The sequence below is a fragment of the Cotesia typhae genome, unplaced genomic scaffold (genome assembly GCF_013202065.1).
Source record: "Cotesia typhae breed Kobodo isofemale line unplaced genomic scaffold, CoteBio_Ctyphae contig_119, whole genome shotgun sequence".
Lineage (NCBI taxonomy): Eukaryota > Metazoa > Arthropoda > Insecta > Hymenoptera > Braconidae > Cotesia > Cotesia typhae.
In genome coordinates, this window is record NW_027423712.1 from 2,306,422 (window position 1) to 2,325,198 (window position 18,777).

General features: G+C 26.3%; 1 protein-coding gene across 11 annotated transcripts; it reads right to left on the bottom strand.

Annotated features, from left to right (window-relative positions):
* Window positions 1–1,175: 1,175 nt before the first annotated feature.
* Window positions 1,176–18,426, bottom strand: LOC141531216 (uncharacterized). 11 transcript variants are annotated; one of them, XM_074248868.1, is made up of 19 exons: window positions 17,306–18,425; window positions 16,314–16,497; window positions 15,208–16,161; window positions 11,361–11,456; window positions 10,277–10,456; window positions 9,806–10,012; window positions 9,453–9,664; window positions 9,133–9,322; window positions 8,253–8,442; window positions 7,654–7,766; window positions 7,517–7,540; window positions 7,109–7,153; window positions 6,923–6,998; window positions 5,376–5,546; window positions 4,718–4,862; window positions 3,867–3,974; window positions 3,629–3,781; window positions 3,404–3,465; window positions 1,176–2,893 (listed from the first exon to the last, which is right to left on the bottom strand). In XM_074248868.1, the coding sequence occupies exons 3-18, from the start codon at window positions 15,952–15,954 to the stop codon at window positions 3,438–3,440; spliced, it is 2,685 nt and encodes an 894-aa protein (XP_074104969.1). In that variant the 5' UTR covers window positions 15,955–16,161; window positions 16,314–16,497; window positions 17,306–18,425; the 3' UTR covers window positions 1,176–2,893; window positions 3,404–3,437. The 11 variants fall into 11 exon arrangements, with proteins under 11 accessions (XP_074104969.1, XP_074104961.1, XP_074104975.1 ...); XM_074248860.1 differs by having other exon boundaries at window positions 3,431–3,465; window positions 17,306–18,424; XM_074248874.1 differs by lacking the exon at window positions 3,404–3,465 and having other exon boundaries at window positions 8,301–8,442.
* Window positions 18,427–18,777: the final 351 nt, after the last annotated feature.

Here is an 18,777-nt window from a genome sequence, read left to right on the forward strand (position 1 = left end):
AATAGACACGCCCCCAAGGCGGGGCTTAGAAGAAAAACGCCCACAAATCTCAGCAAGGTGGTGTGTAATTGAATTTTATTTAAGCGTTTTTGCGCGACTTACCCGTGAGATTTATGCGATAAACTTGTGTTTAATAAATTTTTATTGATAATTAAAAAATATTGTTTTTGTTGTGTTTTAAATTTTAATTAAAAATATCAATTAATATCAATAGTGATTTACGTGGATACTGTTTTATCGCTATCGGTGACTCTAGTTGTAATTGCAATAAATTTATTGGGATTATATATTACCGGTTTTATTGTGTATAGGTGTGGTGTGCAATTGGGGATGCGGGGTGGAGCGAGCCACCATTTTATTTTTGTTCTGCGATATAGAAATTTTTCTTCACAAGGGATGCACACCAAGCACACCATCAGTTATTGAAAGTGGTTTTTCAATAAACCAGTATTAATAAGCGTAAGTATGTATCAGGTAAGTAAATTCGTGTAAGTTTCTTATGGTGTGCATGTATGGGTGTGCATGTGTGTGCATGTGTGTGCATGTGTGTGAGGTGTGTACCAGTTAGGATGGTGCGGTATCGATCAATCTGGTATAATTTGACGGTTCACCGTAACGTAATACCATAATGGTTTGCTGATGGGCATTGTTGCTTGCTCGTTCGCTTGTTCATCCGTCCGATTGCCCTGTTGGTTTGTTATTATACTTCAGTCATTATCGTACATTAGGAGTAGTATATATATTTACGAAAATAAAAGAAGAAATAAATAAAAAAATTTTATATATAACATATAATATATATATATATATGGATGTGAAGAACAAGTAGCTTGTTTTATTATTTTCTTCGTTTATCTTCTCATTCCGGCTGGATAGTACTGCGTATATAATGTAACTTATTGACTGTAAGAAGAACATAACAACGATATCTCGAATTTTGCAACGAGTTTTTATTATACCGTTTACTTCTTTGCGACGAAGGCCATCGCAATAAACGTAAATTGTATGTAGTATAATAATAGTATATGGGGGATGTTATTGTTCGGTTATTCGTATTAAATAATTCAATATTGCAGTTTGTTGAATTTATAAGGGTTATTTAAAGTTATTTTATTGTGTAATGGAGATCAAGTTCGTTGAAGAAATTTTATAAATAATGTTTGTGCAATAACTAGTTACAGTGTATTTTCTTTATTACATTGCGTTGTTGAATAACAGATGTAAGTGATGGATTTTACCGTGCTCGTTTAACACGTTGTAATGTTTTTACATAATTTATAACAATCTGTGGAAAATTCGATGGCTTTGCTGTTTGTTATGTAAGCTTCAGTTTTACTTTAAGAAGTATATATTCTTCATTTTATTACTTTTATTTGTTATATAAAGTTAATAACTGTGATTCTTTAATAATTTTTTTAATTTATTTAAATCTGAGGCTTCTTCTTTATGCAATATATATTTTTTATGTACTTCAATGTAACTTTTGATATAATTTAATCTCAAAATGCAAGTATTAGTTTTACATAATGATAATAATACCATAAGTTGTTTGTAAAAGAATGTCTATAGGCACTAGAACATTAATATTTAATCAAAAAGCTACTTGTTCAAAAACTTTAATTGATTATTAGTGTATATATTTTAGTTCTCACTAACTTTATACAACTTTTATTTTAAAAAATAATGTAGTCATTGTTTTCGATTGTAAAAATCGTCAGCAAAAAGTTATGAAAAAATTTTTTGATTGGCAGATTTATTTTTATAAATATTAACGCGCTTTTTTTATTTATTAAGCACACTTTAATTGATATTAATTTTCATTGTACATACCGCTAAGCATTCACAGCCCACGTAAAAATTTTTTATTGAAATAAAATAATAAATCAAATTTAATGTATTATTGTTAATATATTTCAAAATATTTATATTAATTTTTGTTTCTTAATATGAAAAATGAAACTAATTAAATTCAATTAATCGATGTTACAAATTGACAAAAAATGCATTATTTTAAATGAATATAAAGTTGATTTAAATACATTATCGATGATTATTTAAACGCGAGGCTTTTTATAATTTTTTATATTAAATATTAAATATTAATATATAACAATAATAATTATACATTAGATCAATCACACGTCGATAAATATATTAAAAAATATCGAAACTTAAGTACTTAATTACAATAATTATAAATTACCGATTGCTATATTATTTGAACATAATATTAGGTCGCAATATAAATTTATTATTAATTTTTTTTTTCTTTTGTTAAATAAAACAATTATTCTTAAGTATATATTTAATATCTTAAACATGAGTACCCGAAATCCGGATATTTTTTTTGATTGTGAGAAAAAGACTTTTAATAATTTATTTTTATTATTAATATAATAATAATAAAAATTATAGAAGAGGTAGTTTCCATTTCATAATTGCAATGAAATAGAAGATACTTTTGCATTAACCGCGAGTTATTAAAAAAAATGACGTATAATTTAACCAAATTGACAGTTAATAAATAACTAATAAATCTATTTAATGGGAAATAAAGATTTTAGTTTTTGAAAAATACAATTCTTTTTGTACGAACATTAATTAAACTTGCAAACATTTACAAGTCAAAAACAGTTGGAGGGATTCAATTAACAAGTGATTACTTTATCGTTTATAACGGTAATCGCGATTAATATCAATCATTGAATATTAATAAATAAATATATTATTGTATAAATAAATAAATAATGTATATATATATATATATATATATATATATATATATATATATATATATATATATATATATATATAAATAAAAATTGCCATGATGAGTTCTTAGCATCGACGGGTTGAAAACCTTCGCTCGAATTTCGGTGTCTGGATGTAAGATCTGAAATTATTAAGTATTTTTTATTTATTTATTTATTTATTTATTCATTGTTCTGAAGGCTGCAAATAGTCAAGCAATTATTCAAGTCATTAATTATCACTCCAAGCATTGAAGACAAATTTATCAAACAGTATTTTGTTAATTTAAAAAATGCACACCTCAAATGCACACCCGACTCTGTCGGTAATTTTTACTCAATTTCTATTCTATTAATCGCTATAAATAAATTCTAGAGCACAAATTGATCAATAAAAAATAAAATTAATTAATTATTGTATTGTTATTATTAAAAATTAATAAAATTATTTAAATATAAATAGTTTAGTCAGAAGCAATAGAAAAACTGAATGCACACCAAAAAAAAGTTGAGGTATGCATTGATAATTTAATCACACAGAATATAAATAATTAATAGCAGTCATCAAGTATATTAACAAACGAAAAGTAAATGTTTTATACGTTCATAATTCGCCATGCTAAGTATAATGACCGTCTCATTAAAAAGTCTACCTTAACATTTGATCGACACTCGCTCACCTATTATTTATTCTCTCAGAACTGGCAGTAGTGACCTTGTTTAATTAAAGTAAAGAAAGAAAAAGAATATGTATTCATAAAATAATATTATGTCAACGCAAATCAATGGCACACTTTATAGTGTCGTATTTATAACGTCATTAAATAATTATTTTTTTCACTTTGTAAGTAAAGATGTATGTAGATATTAATACTTACAATTCAATACTTTGTATCGTTGATGTAGAACACATTGACTCGACTTTAACGTGACAATGTTTATGGCACTTCATTAAGCAGTCTCTACATTCGTAGCCCTGTTTACCGAGTCTTCGGGCTAATGTTCTCTTACAAACTTCGCAAACGGTACCTCTGTTTATAAAAAAAATAATAAAATTTAATATTTGACTCGGAAATATTTTATTGAAATAAAATTAAAGAAGAAATTTAAAGTTACCCTGGCATATGTTTCGCAATAAATGTATGGTCATTAAATATGTGTAATTTAGTGCCTTTTTTTCTCCATTTACTTTTTTGTGCTAGTGACAATGGTACGAGGTAGTGTCTAAAAAAAAATTAAATAATTAATTAAATTATTTATAAAAAATTATTAATGGAATTATTTATAAAACATAATAAATAAAAATATTTATAAAAAATAATGGTACTGCGGAAGTGGAGCTCCACCTATTTTTGAGTATAAAAAATCGAAAAATTGATTTTTTTTTTCAAATTTTTTTTTTCGCGCCAATATTACAATATTTAAATAACTAAAAATGTTTAAAAATAACTTTTATGTTCATGCTTTGTAAAACACATAATTTTGATACAAATAAAACTCATCTATCTATCTTTTTCATGGCGGATTTATGATAAATGATAGAAAGTATAAAAATTGTATATTTTCGTGTTTTTTTTTTTTTTTTTTTAAATAAAAATTAAAAAATCTACGGTGTTTTTCAATGAAATGATGACGATGATATTTTTTCCGGTTATTGAAATATTTTTTTTCTTAAAGAACGATAAAAATAGAATAAATTAGAAAAAAAAATTCAAAATATTATAATTTGAAAATTTTTGAAATCGTAAATTTCGATTTTTTATTTTACTTCAATTTTATCAAAAATAGGTGAATTCCCACTTCTGCATAATTACCAAAGAATAAATAAAAATATTTATAAAAAATAACAAATAAAAATATTTATAAAAAATAATAAATAAAAATATTTATAAAAAATAATTTAAAAAATATTTAAAAAAAATAATAAACGAAAATATTTATAAAAAATAATAAATAAAAATATTTACTTTTTAACTCCATTCTCAAGAGTTTCTAGTACTAAAGTAGATGCTTCATTAATATACGTCCTCGTAGAAGTTCCGCTGATGGCAGAAGCTTCGCTGAGACTGGATCGTCTTGAATGTTCTTCTTTTCCTGGTACAGATAGCAAAGCTGTGAAATTTTTAATTGTTAATTACTCACACGCACTCAAAGCGTTTGTTAATATTGTAATTGAGAAAATTTAAGCAATTACTAGTAATGTTTACACTAATTAAGGATTAAATGATAGATGATGATTAAAAACTTCCATTATATAAATTATAAATTAAATGTTATAATAATTAATAATAATAAAAAACTAATTGTAATTTGAAATGCAATGCAGATTGTATATATGTATATAACTATAATAAGCCATCGCCATGCAATCGAGGACAACTCACCGAGGTATATCAGTGTAACCACGTAATAGTGTATTAAATGGAAGGCAGTAAAATAATATTTATGATTGTATAAATACTCGTAAAAGTTATGAGAAAATTTATGCTAATATCCGAGTAATGAGCAGTAAATACAAGTAATTGAAAAAAAAAAAAAAAAAAAAAAATATATTTTTACTGGGTTTGTCATTACATTGTAGTTGATTTATTATTAATTCTAAACTATCAAGCGGGAGAAAATTACCAGATCCGGGATCGCGGGCTCTGTCCGCAGATATTGATCTCGAATGAGCGTCTTCATGGTTTATGTCTCCTTCTGGACCAGCAGATCTGCTTCTGTTTCGGGATCTGTTTAAGCGCTTTTTTATCGTGCCAAAAAAGTCTCGGCGTTTCCTTCTTGCTCTACCTCGTTGTTCTAAAATTTAATTCATTATTTATTTATTAATAATTATTATTCAAAGAGTTTTAAGGACGTTCATGTGCTACGCTAGAGTCAAATGAGTTTTAACTTTTTATGAAATTTATTGGGGTCTTCAGGCAAATTTTAAAGTATATCAATAAACTTACAATGATTTACAATTTCTTTTTTACCTGAAATATTTCTTCGAGTTCTATTTAAAAAAAAACATCAGTAAATATAAATTAGTCTTTAATTTGATGTCCATTTTTATTGTTTATTAAATTTGACAAATCTGTCATTTTTAATTTAATTTAATTTTCATTTTAATTTAACCGTGTACACAGTAAAAAATTTTGCGTCAATGCGTCAAAAAATTTTGTATTAAAAATTTTTATGTTAATTATTTAACACTTTTTTGTGTTAATTTAACACTAAATTTTTTGACTCAATGACGAAAAATTTTTTACGGTGTAATCAATTGTATTCGGGAGTTTGTTTTCAGTACGGTAAAAAATTAACTGAAACGTGTGCTAAAAATACTACCTATCTGTTTAATAGATAAAAACACCAATCTTAAATTTATATTATATAAATTATTTATAATGTTACTAGCAACCTTGCAGTCACTATGTGACTGCCATGACTTGTGAACTATAAATAAATAAAATTTTGCTTTATTAAATAATGACTTTTGTTAAATTGCACTGTAATTTCTTAAATATTGACGATTTCAAAGATATAAGCTCATCCCGATGTTACACTTATCCAGAGCTTTCATTTGAGTACCCACATGCATTTTGATATATTTTTCATATGTACATATATATATAATATATATAAATATATGAAAAATTGATGTGGGTACTCAAATGAAAACTTTTGATAGATGTAACATGGGGATGTGTTTATATCTTTAAAAATGTCAATATTTCACAAGATACAAGGTCGTTTCTTAATTATGTTAAATTGCACTGTACTTTCTTAAATATTGACATTTTTAAAGATATAAGCTCATCCCGATGTTACACTCATTAAGAGCTTTCATTTAAGTACCCACATGCATTTTGATATATTTTTCATATATACATATATATAATATATATAAATATATGAAAAATTGATGTGGGTACTCAAATGAAAGATCTCGATGAGTATAACATCGAAATGAGCTTATATCTCTAAAAATGTCAATAATTCACAAGATACAAGGTCATAATTATGTATCTAGAGATTGAGCATTTTCGAATGCAACCTAAATACTTATCATAATAAAAAAAACCCATTTTATCATATTACTACACTGATCCCAAAATTTTGCTTATTCTCTTAATAATATAGACTATTAAGTCTTTCACATGAACGTCCTTAACAATTTACTGAATTTAAATTACCTCGTAAACTATCAGAATTAGAAGAATTAGGAGTGCTTTCTATACCTGAAGTAGCGCTTATATCCCTGTTAGCGTGCTAAAAATATAAAATAAAAATAAATTACTACCGCAATAATCAACAATAAGTGTGTGAGTAATACTGAAAGAATTTAAATGATAAATAAAAGACAAAAGGTAATAAATTACCTCTGGTGAAATTTCTTGCCAGCTTCCGTCCTCAGAAAGTGTCACCTGTTGAATTAGTCAACACACTAAAACTTTAGTATTATTGAGCATGCAGTTTGTCCCGTTTATTCTAAGTAACTAATAAATCATGTCATTGCTCGAATTAAGCAAGCGAAATTAAATCGACTATTCAAATTCTCAAAAATCACTCTTTTAGACTTTAGTATAGTATAAGTGCCAAAAATGTTTACGGTACATGGAAACTTAAAGATTAAATTTCATGTTTTTTAATTAAGAGAAATTTTAAAAAAGTGCTCTACTTACTAGTCTAAATATATTATTAAATGTCAGAGTATTTTTTTTTTTTTTTTTTTAATTTATTTATGAAACTGCTATCCCAGAGCACGTCTCTTAAACTTTTACACTCACCTTGACTATTTGTCGCTCTGGCGGCTAAAAAAAAAAAAGTAAAAAAAAATCATGAAAACACGGGGAAAATCCATGCGTTAGTACAAAGATTTGGTATTATCAAAATCTTTTATGTAATTAATAATAAATAATCTTACCCTCTGTTGGCTGTGTACAATTAGAGTACCTTTATTGCCATTACTCTGGCCAGTTCTGTATGGCGACTCGCCAGTCGTTCCGTTTGTCAGGAAGTCTGAAAGAAATGACAGTCCTAATATAAATAAGAAAGTGGAGTAATTTTTCGGCAATACATCATTTGTAATAAATAAATAAATAACCACACGATTCGTCTACTGAGAATTAACTAATAATCACACTATTGACGATTAATTCCATCATGCCGGTCTATAAACTAGAACTACGCTCTAAAAAATAAATAATTATTTATTATTTTTTTTTTTTTTTTTTTTTTTTAATTATAATAATTAATTGAATTTCTTCTATAGAAGAAAATTGGAGAAGAAAATTGTGTTTAAAACCAAGCAACGTTTTCGAATCTATCACGAGTGCATCCATGCGAATTTTATTTGAAAACGTGTAGGCTTAAAAACGTTGTCTTTAAATAAGGGTGAAGATAGTTGAAAAAGGAGTCCAGAATGGGAAGACAGTGCTGAGTGATGAAAAAACTAATACAGAAAGTAAAGGTGTCACTCAAGTAAGGACGGATGCCTCGGGAGATATTATAATCGGTAATTACCCCCGGTCGACTGAGCAGAAGTGTCGTACAAGATAAGAGTGCTGTTACCATTGTTATAATTAAGACTATTATTGCTGAGTAGATTCGTTGGGTTGTAGGTGCGTGTTGGAGATGATGGTTTTATTGCTTCCTTAACTTTAAATGGCTTGGTTCCTATTTGCGGGACTTCTGCTCCCTCAATAAATACAAACTGTAATTAAAAGTTTTATTTTAATAATTATTTATCAAAACTCAATCTTGATTCAAAAGTCTTAAGACTACTTTTATTGATATAAATTTAATTGATTAATTTTTTTAAACATTTTAATTATTTAATTTTTAAACATTAAAATTTTTTAATTATTAAATTTAGCTGCTTTATTGCAAAATATGATAATTGACATTTTTTGGATTTTTTTTAATTAAAAAAAAATAAATCAACTCTGATAAATTAATAAATATAATTTTTAAATTACAAATTTTAAGAACATTTTCTTTTTTTAATTAGAATAAAATTCCAAGTGTCTAACAACTAGGCCAGTATCAATAACTGGGTCCTTTACTATAGATTTACTTAAAAAAATTAAAAAAAAAAAAAAAATGAAATATGACAATTTTTTCTATTGAAAAAATTATTGTAAAAAAATGAAAACTCAACATGTAGAAAATTAAAAAAATAATTTGTATAATTTTTTTAAAATACTTTTTTGGCTCTAATTTAATTAATGATAAAAATAAAAAAATTTTACAGTTTGATTATGAGTTAATAAAAGAAGAAATCAAGATTATTAAATTGTTAGATAATTGTTCAAAAATTTTTTTAATTATTTTTTAATAATAGTCTTCTAATTTATAACAAAATCATTTTTTTTTATAAATAATAAATAAAAAAAAAATTTACCTCAACGGTAAGAGTTCCAGTAACTTCATCTTGTTCATAAGGCCGCGCTTGTAATGGAATTATTTGTCTTTGACTTGGATTCATTAACAACTCTTCAATACCAACAATACCTAATCCTAAAAATCTGTTACTTTTGTTAACATGGTCATAAAGCTCCAGCAGTACTTCAAAAGTATTCTGACTGACATCACTGAAAGGAAAAGCAAAACATCAGTACAAATAACTATTATCAAAATAAAAATTATTGAATTCTAAATAATAGGCAAGGCTACAAAAAAAAAAAAAAAAAAAAAAATAAAAAAATAAAAAAAAAAACTTACAATAAAAAGGCTTCATCCCAAACAGGACTGACATTATTTTTTTTGACAGAAGTCTGGTGCTTTTGTGGGGGATCATCTAGCTCTACAACACAATAAGGCTCTACGCAACCTTGCTGGCCACCTAAATCACTCGCTTTTACGACTTTAACTAATAAACGTCTTTCGCCTGGAACGTATTTCTGCTGTCCTCCAGTCGGTCCTGCTGAATGGCTCTGGAATTAAAAGTTTTGCTAGCGATTACCACTAATAGGGTGACAATAGAGGCTCGGGAATAAATTTCGGAAATTACTGCTCGTAATTAAAGGGTTTAAGTGGTAGAATTTATTTAAATAAAAGCAATAAATATATCTTACCATACTGTCGTAGTGAAGTGGCAGCGGGAATCCGGTTTGTGGTGGTGGTTCTCTCCATAATCTCGGACAAGTTGGATACTTAGACAAATTTAAATGGACATTTGTACCTCTGAGAGCGCCAACTACTATTTCAGTCACAACTTCCTGCAACTGGCTTTCATCAAGGTCTTTTTTTATCGTGCCGACAGCCGCCAGCGAAACCTTCACCTTAAAAATCACATTTAATTAGTGTCAATTCTATCAATTGACCTTGTTAACTTATAAGTTATAAATGTAAGCGATGAAGACAATTAAAAATAAATTATTATTTGTAATTTAATCAATAAAATTATTATTACAAGTTATATTAAAAAAAAATAATAAAATATTAAGAAATAAACGGAGTGATTTGTCAGAGTTTTAAATATTTTTATCTCGAATAATTTAAAACTTATCTACAGAAGCTATCAGCTGTCATTAAAATGTAATTACCTCGGGCCATCCATCACATTTCAAGTCCAATAGTAATTTTTCCGTAATACAAACGACATTAAGACGTGCACGGAAGCGGTTGACGTTGACGCGATAATGGTTGACCTCTACCTTATCTCCTTTTTGACGGAAAGCTTTCAATTGCAGAGCTGGTGTCGCTTCGCAGTCACAAGTTATTGTCTGGAAAATTATTTTTTTTTATCAATAAGTGATAAATTTTTAGTCAAAACAATATAATATATTTTTTTATATTTTAATTACACAGTAAAAAATTTTGCGTCAATCCGTGAAAAAATTTTCTGTTAAAAATTTTTATATTAAATATTTAACACAAAAATTTTTAACGCAATGACGCAAAATTTTTTACGGTGTATAAAATTTAATTTTAGCGAAATAAAAATGTCATTAGCAGAAATTAAACATAAATTAATTGTAAAAAAAATTTCATTTATTGTTTTTTACTATTTCTTGACATGAAATTTAAGAAGAAATATTTTTTTATTAAAATTTTTTGGAAAAATCTAAAAAATTATCAAATGTCGCTTAATTTTAGGATCATTAAATAAATATTAAGAGCTGACATCTAAAAATAAAAAAAAATTTTTTTTTATTGAAAAAATTATCATAAAAAAATAAAAAAAATTTTCATTTGTAAAAAACTTGAAAAACTATAAGTGCAATTTTTTAAAAATATTTTTTAGTTCTAATTTAACAAATGAAAAATAAATTAAAAACGACATCTAATTAATTACATAAAATAAAATTTCATTTATTATTTTTTACTATTTCTTCACATGAAATTTAAGAAGAAATATTTTTTTATAGAAATTTTTTGTAAAAATCTAAAAAATTATTAAATGTCGCTTAATTTTAGGATCATTAAATAAAAATTAAAAGCTGACATCTAAAAATAAAAAAAATTTTTTTTTCATTGAAAAAAGTATCACAAAAAAATAAAAACTATAAGTGTAATTTTTTAAAAATATTTTTAAGTTCTAATTTAACAAATGAAAAATAAATTAAAAACGCCAGCTAATTAAATGAAATAAAGTTTAATAATGACAGTAAAAAATCTTTTACTTACAACATCGTCTCTAGAATCGCATTCACAAAAAATATTTGAAAAACTAGGTGATTGGGTTTCCGGAAGTACTCTCACAAATTCAACTCCAACTCCATGCTGAAATATAAACAAATTTATAAATATAATTTTTTATAATCTTCTCCTTCAGTATTATTATTATAAAAATGATAATTTAATACTAAATACATAATAATAGGTATGAATATATCATTAGAGCTATTATTTTCGTCATCAATTCGTGACTAAAGATAGTTATGGTACACTTATACCTTATATATATATATGTATATATTATGGCATATATTTAAGCAGACATCACTCTGAGTAAACGTACGTGGCTACAATAATAAACAATAATTAAACGCGTGTTCTGCAACAGTTGAAAATGAAAATTCATCCAATACATTACGGAGCAAGTCATGCAGATAATTTAGTAATTACAGTAAATAATAAATTATAAATAATAAATAATAAATTACAATAATTATTATAATTAAAATAATATATTATAGAAAGTAATTCATTTTATTTTATAAAAAGATTTATGCTCCGTGAATTAATAAATATTTATAATTTAAAACTAAACATACATACTTTTATTCAATTCTCTAATTAATTTACCGTGAAATAATTATTTATAGTTTTTTATAATTGATAAAAAAGTGTTTCTTATATACATATAAAGGTACCGCGTGTGTAATGATATTTTAAGCGATGAGAAGTGACGTCAGCGGACGCACGCGAGGTAAAAGGATGTTGACAACAGACATACACACTTACATATGTTTTAATCTATGTATATATTTTTATAAGTGACGCAATATGTGTTTTTTCCGCACCCGCGATCTATGACGTAACAAAACCCGGCCCAAATATATCATACGTTATATTATTATATCTTTAGACGCTTCTTTTTTTATTACGTCTTCAATTTAGTTAAGTCAGACCTAACACTAATAAGAATACTTAAAAGCTCTTTGCTTAGTTTACATTATATATATATATTTATATATCACATTATATATAGACGGTATAAATATAAATATATACATAGATTTTTAAGTCATTTTTAAACCTAGTTTATATATACAATATTTACAAACTTAGCAATTAATTTTTAACAATGAGCCAATTAGTATTACATTATTTTAATTGTTTCTTCATCATTCTTTATTGATGCAATTAAATTTTTACGATTCAATTATTATTTATAATTAATTACAAAATATTAAATTTAAAATTTATCAGATGATTAACAGCTTACTAAAATATTGATTTTATTTCTTCATCAAAAATTTTTTACGCAATTAAATTATTATTAATTATAAATTATAAATTTAGAAATTAAAAAAACAAGACGAATAAATTGTAATTTATCAAAAATATTGATTTAATTTCTTCATAAAAAATTTTTTATGCAATTAAATTATTATTAATTATAAATTTATAAATTAAAAAAACAAGCCGAATAATTCATAATTTATCAAAAATATTGATTTGGTTTCTTGATTATAAATTTTTTATGCAATTAAATTTTTAAAATTTAATTATTATTAATTATAAGTTACAGAAAAATATAAAATTAAATTTATAAATTAAAAAAACAAACCGAATAATTTATAATTTGTCAAAAATTTCGATTTCATTTCTTCATCAAAAATTTTTGATGCAATAAAATTTTTGCAATTGAATTATTAATTTTAAATTATAGAAAAATATAAAATAAAAAAACAAGCCGTATGATTCATAAGCTATAAAAACATTGATTTTTTTTTAAGTACAAAGTCAGTACGTCTGGGGAAGAATAATAAAACTTAAAGCTCTCCTATCATACATGTGTAATTGTATTATTTCTCTTATAATAAAATACAGAGTTGGATGTTTAGTGAATTTTCGTACTGGAAAGTGGGTTATACAGAGCAGAGCGAGAACACGCATGCTCGAAATCTCCGCGTGCAGTACAATTGGGTGATTTTAAAGATTAATATTTCTTTTCTTACTTTTTAAATCCGTCTTATGAACAAAGTTAATAAAGAAGATTACAATATTCTTATAATAATAATAAAAAAAAAAAAAAAAAAAAAAAAAAAAAAAAACTATCTGTCTGCAGGTCGGACTTTACGCCTAACATTATGCTAATTTTGTTTTTTTAAGATGACATCAGAAGCCTTGACATTATAATCAGAGGAATTTAGACAACGATAACTTTAATTTAAATATAAATTTAATTTTTTTGTTAATTAAATTTTGATATTTATTTTTGTGTGTCCAAAGGGCTGATCGCAACGCTCTAAAGATAAAATTCAGGAATTTTGATAATATTAAAACAATAGTAATAGAAAATCTACGCGAGCGGAAAAATCAGAGAAATTTTAGCTAGAACAAAACTTACGCTGAAAAAAAAAAAAAAATAACTTGAATCAAGAGAAAAATTCTTGAACCTAGAAAATAATTTTGAAAAGTTCTAGCAGCAATGTTTACTCACAAGCTGAATGAAAAAAAAATCTGATCAAGTTTTCATAACAGACACAACAGCTGAGACCTTTGAAAAGCTCTTGGAGTTTATTTACACTGATGAAATTTTGGGTTTAAATGCCATCTCAGAAGAAAAAGAGAAAGTTAATTATTTAGCTTAATAATTAATTATTTATCATGAAATTTAGCCACGGAAATATTTATTTAAGCTTCTTTTATAATTTAATAGTTAAATAATAAATTGTAATACTTATTTTTAAAATTATAATTAATAAAAAAATCAATCAACAATTTTTTTAGATAATTAAATTACTTCTTTGAGCGATTGTTAGAATAGAGATGTTAAATGTGAGGATTGAAAGCTTAGACCAAAAGGCGTCTGTATTATCTAATGACAACGATGTGTCGCTCGGGTTTCTTCTATGCTCAATTGATTGCAATTACAGTGGCCCTTGATTTGGATAATTAAATAAAAATTTATGACCCGTTTCATTAATATCGTATATCAGTGACAGATTTATGTAAGAAAATTTATCCATACTTATATAATCATGTAAAAACTTAATTTTTTTTTTAATACTTCCTTAATTATTTATTCAATTTTTTAGATTGAAAAACTTGTTTTTTAAATTACTAAATAATTACACGATAGTGAAATCAGCAGATCAGTCTGATCAATTTTTTATTTTCTTTAATTATTTAATAATTAAATTGGCATTAAAAAATTTTCCCCTTATAATTTTTACAATTTCTACATTTAGATTTTCTACATTCCTTTCTTTAAATTTTCTTGTTATAAAAATTAATTTATCACAATTAAAAAAATTTTTTAGCATAAAATAAAATATTTGGCAGCTGCTACACGGAAAGAACAAGATGACACTGGATATCATCCCAAATTATATTCAGTGATATCTATAGTGAAAAAAATTTCAGATAGTAGCTAGAAACATCTAGATTATACTGCGTGAAATCTGGATTATATTAGTTGTAATCTAGATTATACTAGTTGTAATCTGGATTATACTCATTGTAATCTGGATTATACTTATTGTAATCTAGATTATATTCATTGTAATCTAGATTATACTCATTGTAATCTGTATTATACTAGCTACTATCTAAAATTTTTTTTCACTCAATATAATCTGGGATGATATCCAGTGTACCTGACCATTTTCGTTTTCTTCAACAAATAAATGAACATTAAAAATTTATTTATAAAAATTTCTATAATATTTATACGTGAAATAATTTTTTTTTTAATTTTATTTATTACGAAAATAATAAAAAAGTCTGCTGATTTAATTATCATATAAACAATTAATCATAAAGCGTAAAATAAATAAAATAAATAAAAAAAAATTAATACCTCATCGACGGAACCAGAGACGAATTCATTAAGCGAAGTAACCCAAACAGCAAGTAATTCATTAAGAATCACCAGGTCAGAATGTAGCCAAATGACAAGCTCGTTGACCCAGCGAACGGCCTCGGCATCGGCACCGGTCGCGGCTGACAGGTGAAGGGCACGGGAGCTTCTCGCTGGGCTTATCAGCGGGCCTGACGTTTTTCTGGTGAGTCGTTTGCGCGTAGGTGGTGTTGGCGGTACATACCCAATTCCAGGTCCCCCTCCACCAGTGGGAACGGAGGGACTGCTGGTGGAAGTCAAATTCCCAGCAGAAGAGGCCAAGGATTTTGCCATGGCGACTTTGATGGGTTTTTCCTGGGTGAGAAGCTTGCTGGCGATGTTGCCCGCGGACACGACACTTTCACCGATCCCATGGTAACCATGTCCATCTTTAGCACTTGGACTCGCAGAGGAGGTAACAGCGCTGCTGACACCCACATGACCACCACCACCACCACCACCAACGACACTAGATCCCGAAGAAGAACCGAATTTCTCGTTAAGTATAAAGTTATTGTAAATATATTTACCAATACACAAAACAATCAGACCGAATAGCATCCAACCGAATATTAACATCGACAGTGTATCCATCGTCGTGTCACCAGACGAGTCGAAACTGCATATCAGATCGTCCACCCGCTCGGCCAAGTCGGCCATATTGCCCCATCGTTCTGCCAACCAAGTCCAAGTAGATTCCAAAAACATTCTTTGCTATTTTCACCGCTGGCGGCCCCCTCCAAAAGGAGATCTATTAATATCGTTAAGCGAGCCGACTCAACCAGCCACCGCGTACATATCCCGGGCGATTTACACCAGCTCCCACTACCCGAGTAGATACTTGTCTTCACACTTTACTTTACACCTTCCGGCAACACTCGAGTTCGAAATTCTATTCCCGCTTGATTACTTCACCTGAAATAAATAAATTAAAAAATTTCATTCATTTTTATCTTCAATCTTGATGTGTCTAATCGATTCCAATGGCCTTTTTTTTAAATTTATTTATAATCGATAACTATTTTTATTTATTGTGATTTTTGTATTTATACTGATACTGTACTGACCTCAATTTACTAATGGATTCGCCGGTAATTTATCAAGATTTATCGCCTGGTAACTTGGCATTTATTTTACTAGTAAGTTACTTGATAATTACTACAAACATCACGTGTTACTTTAGGGCGGTTGCTTAGCATCCACTGCTTCCTAACAATTTTTTAACAACTCAATACTCTGCTTTCCCTCAACCTGTAAATTAAAATACATTTTATTAATTATATTAACATTTTTTTTAATTATTTAAAAGTATTCTTCTTTCATTTTTAAGAAGAAAATTGTCTAAAAATTATTAGATTGTTTCAGTAACTTTTTTTTTTTTTTTTTTATTTTGTTTTATGACGCTTTGAATTTTATTAATTATATTTTAATTTTTTAAATTATTTAAAAGCGTTCTTCTTTAATTTTTAAGAATAAATTCTCTAAAAATCATCAGATTGTTTTAATAATTTTTTTTTTTTAATTCAGTGATACATTTTATTAATTATATTTAAAATTTTTTAAATTATTTAAAAGTTTTCTTCTTTAATTTTTAAGAAGAAATTGTGTAAAAATTATTTTTATCTAAAAAAATTTTTAAAAATTATTTAAAAATTTTCTTCTTTAATTCTTAAGAAAAAATTGTCTAAAAATTATCAGTATTTTTTTTAAAATCAGTGATTCAGAAAATACAGATGTTATTTTTGCGCAAAAACAAATAAAGCATCTAAAAATAATTATAAATTATTGTGAATCGATTAAAAAAAAATTACAATGAAAATAAATATAAAAAAAAAAACTTTTTTTAGCAGACAAATTAAAAAAAAAGTTTAATTAAAAATACATAAAAAAATTAACGAATTTAAAAGTAAAATTCATTAAAAATTAATCTTTATAAATTTTTAATGAGCCGAGTATAAAAGTTTTCTGATAAAAATTCTCTAAGCTGAACTACTGTCTGGAGTTAAATATTTAAAAAGTGTCTAAAGTTTAAAAATAAAAAATAGTTGAATATTCTTACTGAGTAAGTAAATAGAGTCAAACATCAAACACATGTGGCTTTATCACTTGCTTTTATGACACGTCAGTCTAGTTACTCGACGCTTATTAATTAATATAATTATCTAATAATTATAAACATTAGTTGAACAACCAAAGTATGTCAGCTTAGTAATAACAATAATAATTAACAGGAGAATTGAGACTAAAGATTTAAACTGCAGTAGCTCTTTAAAAATTATCTTAAAAGTTGGAGTTTTGACTGGAAATAGGTCCAAAAGCCGAGAGTTGCTCTGACACTGACTTGACTCTTACTACTGACTCATATCAAGTGTTAAACGTAATACTGCCACGCCGTCGGCGCATTATTGTGTGTTCCCTCTCTCTTGTTTATTTTTTTATTTGCTCGCGGTCACTATTACACAGCTAAGTCATACAGCACAGCACAGCACAGCACACTCCAGTCATGGTTCACCTTTGCGTATTTTTTATAAACAGTTCTTCTGCTTGTATTATGTCCAGTCTATATATTTTTTTTATACCTGTAATAGATAAAAAAATTTTATATTTATATTATATTACTCTCACTTATTTTAATACAACTTTCACGCAGTTATGTTATAGTACTTCGATAACGATAAGCCAGTAAGATAACTGTACAGTAACGTGAACAGCACATTGCTGTCTGTCTTACTTTCTCTTCTCCAGCTCTTTATGTCTACCACGTTTGTTTATAATCTATGAGCCGATCTCTGGTAGTATCTGTATGTATACACTTGCTCAGTACACTGGAGTCTCGTATATTGATCCAATGCGCACCCATTACCATGTACTGCAACAAAAAGCTTCAATTTATGTCAATTTGTACTTGTTTTTTAATTGCTTTGTTTTTTTACTTACCTTTTTGGTTTATTAGCTCCAAAAAATTTTATTTGTTAAAAATTTACAATATTTACTCACAATTTATTGGTACAGAAAAAAAATATTTACAAAATTTTACTTGAAGAAATTGAAAATAATTACAATTCATTTTGTAATACTAATTTATTTTTTTTAAAAATACTAGCGACCTTGCAGTCACTATGTGACTGCCGAGAATTGTGAACTATAAATAAATAATTTTGCTTGATTAAATAAGGACTTTTGTTAAATTGCACTGTACTTTCTTAAATATTGATATTTTTAAAGATATAAGCTCATCTCGGTGTTACACTCATCAAGAGCTTTCATTTGAGTACCCACATGCATTTTGATATATTTTTCATATATAGATATATATAATATATATAAATATATAAATAATTGATGTGGGTACTCAAATGAAAGGTCTCGATGAGTGTAACATCGGGGTGAGCTTATATCTTTAAAAATGTCAATAGTTCACAAGATACAAGGTCATTTCTTAATTATGTATCTAGAGATAGAGAATTTTCGAATGCAGCCTAAATAAATACTTATCATCATAAATTGACTATTGGTGAGAATAATATAACA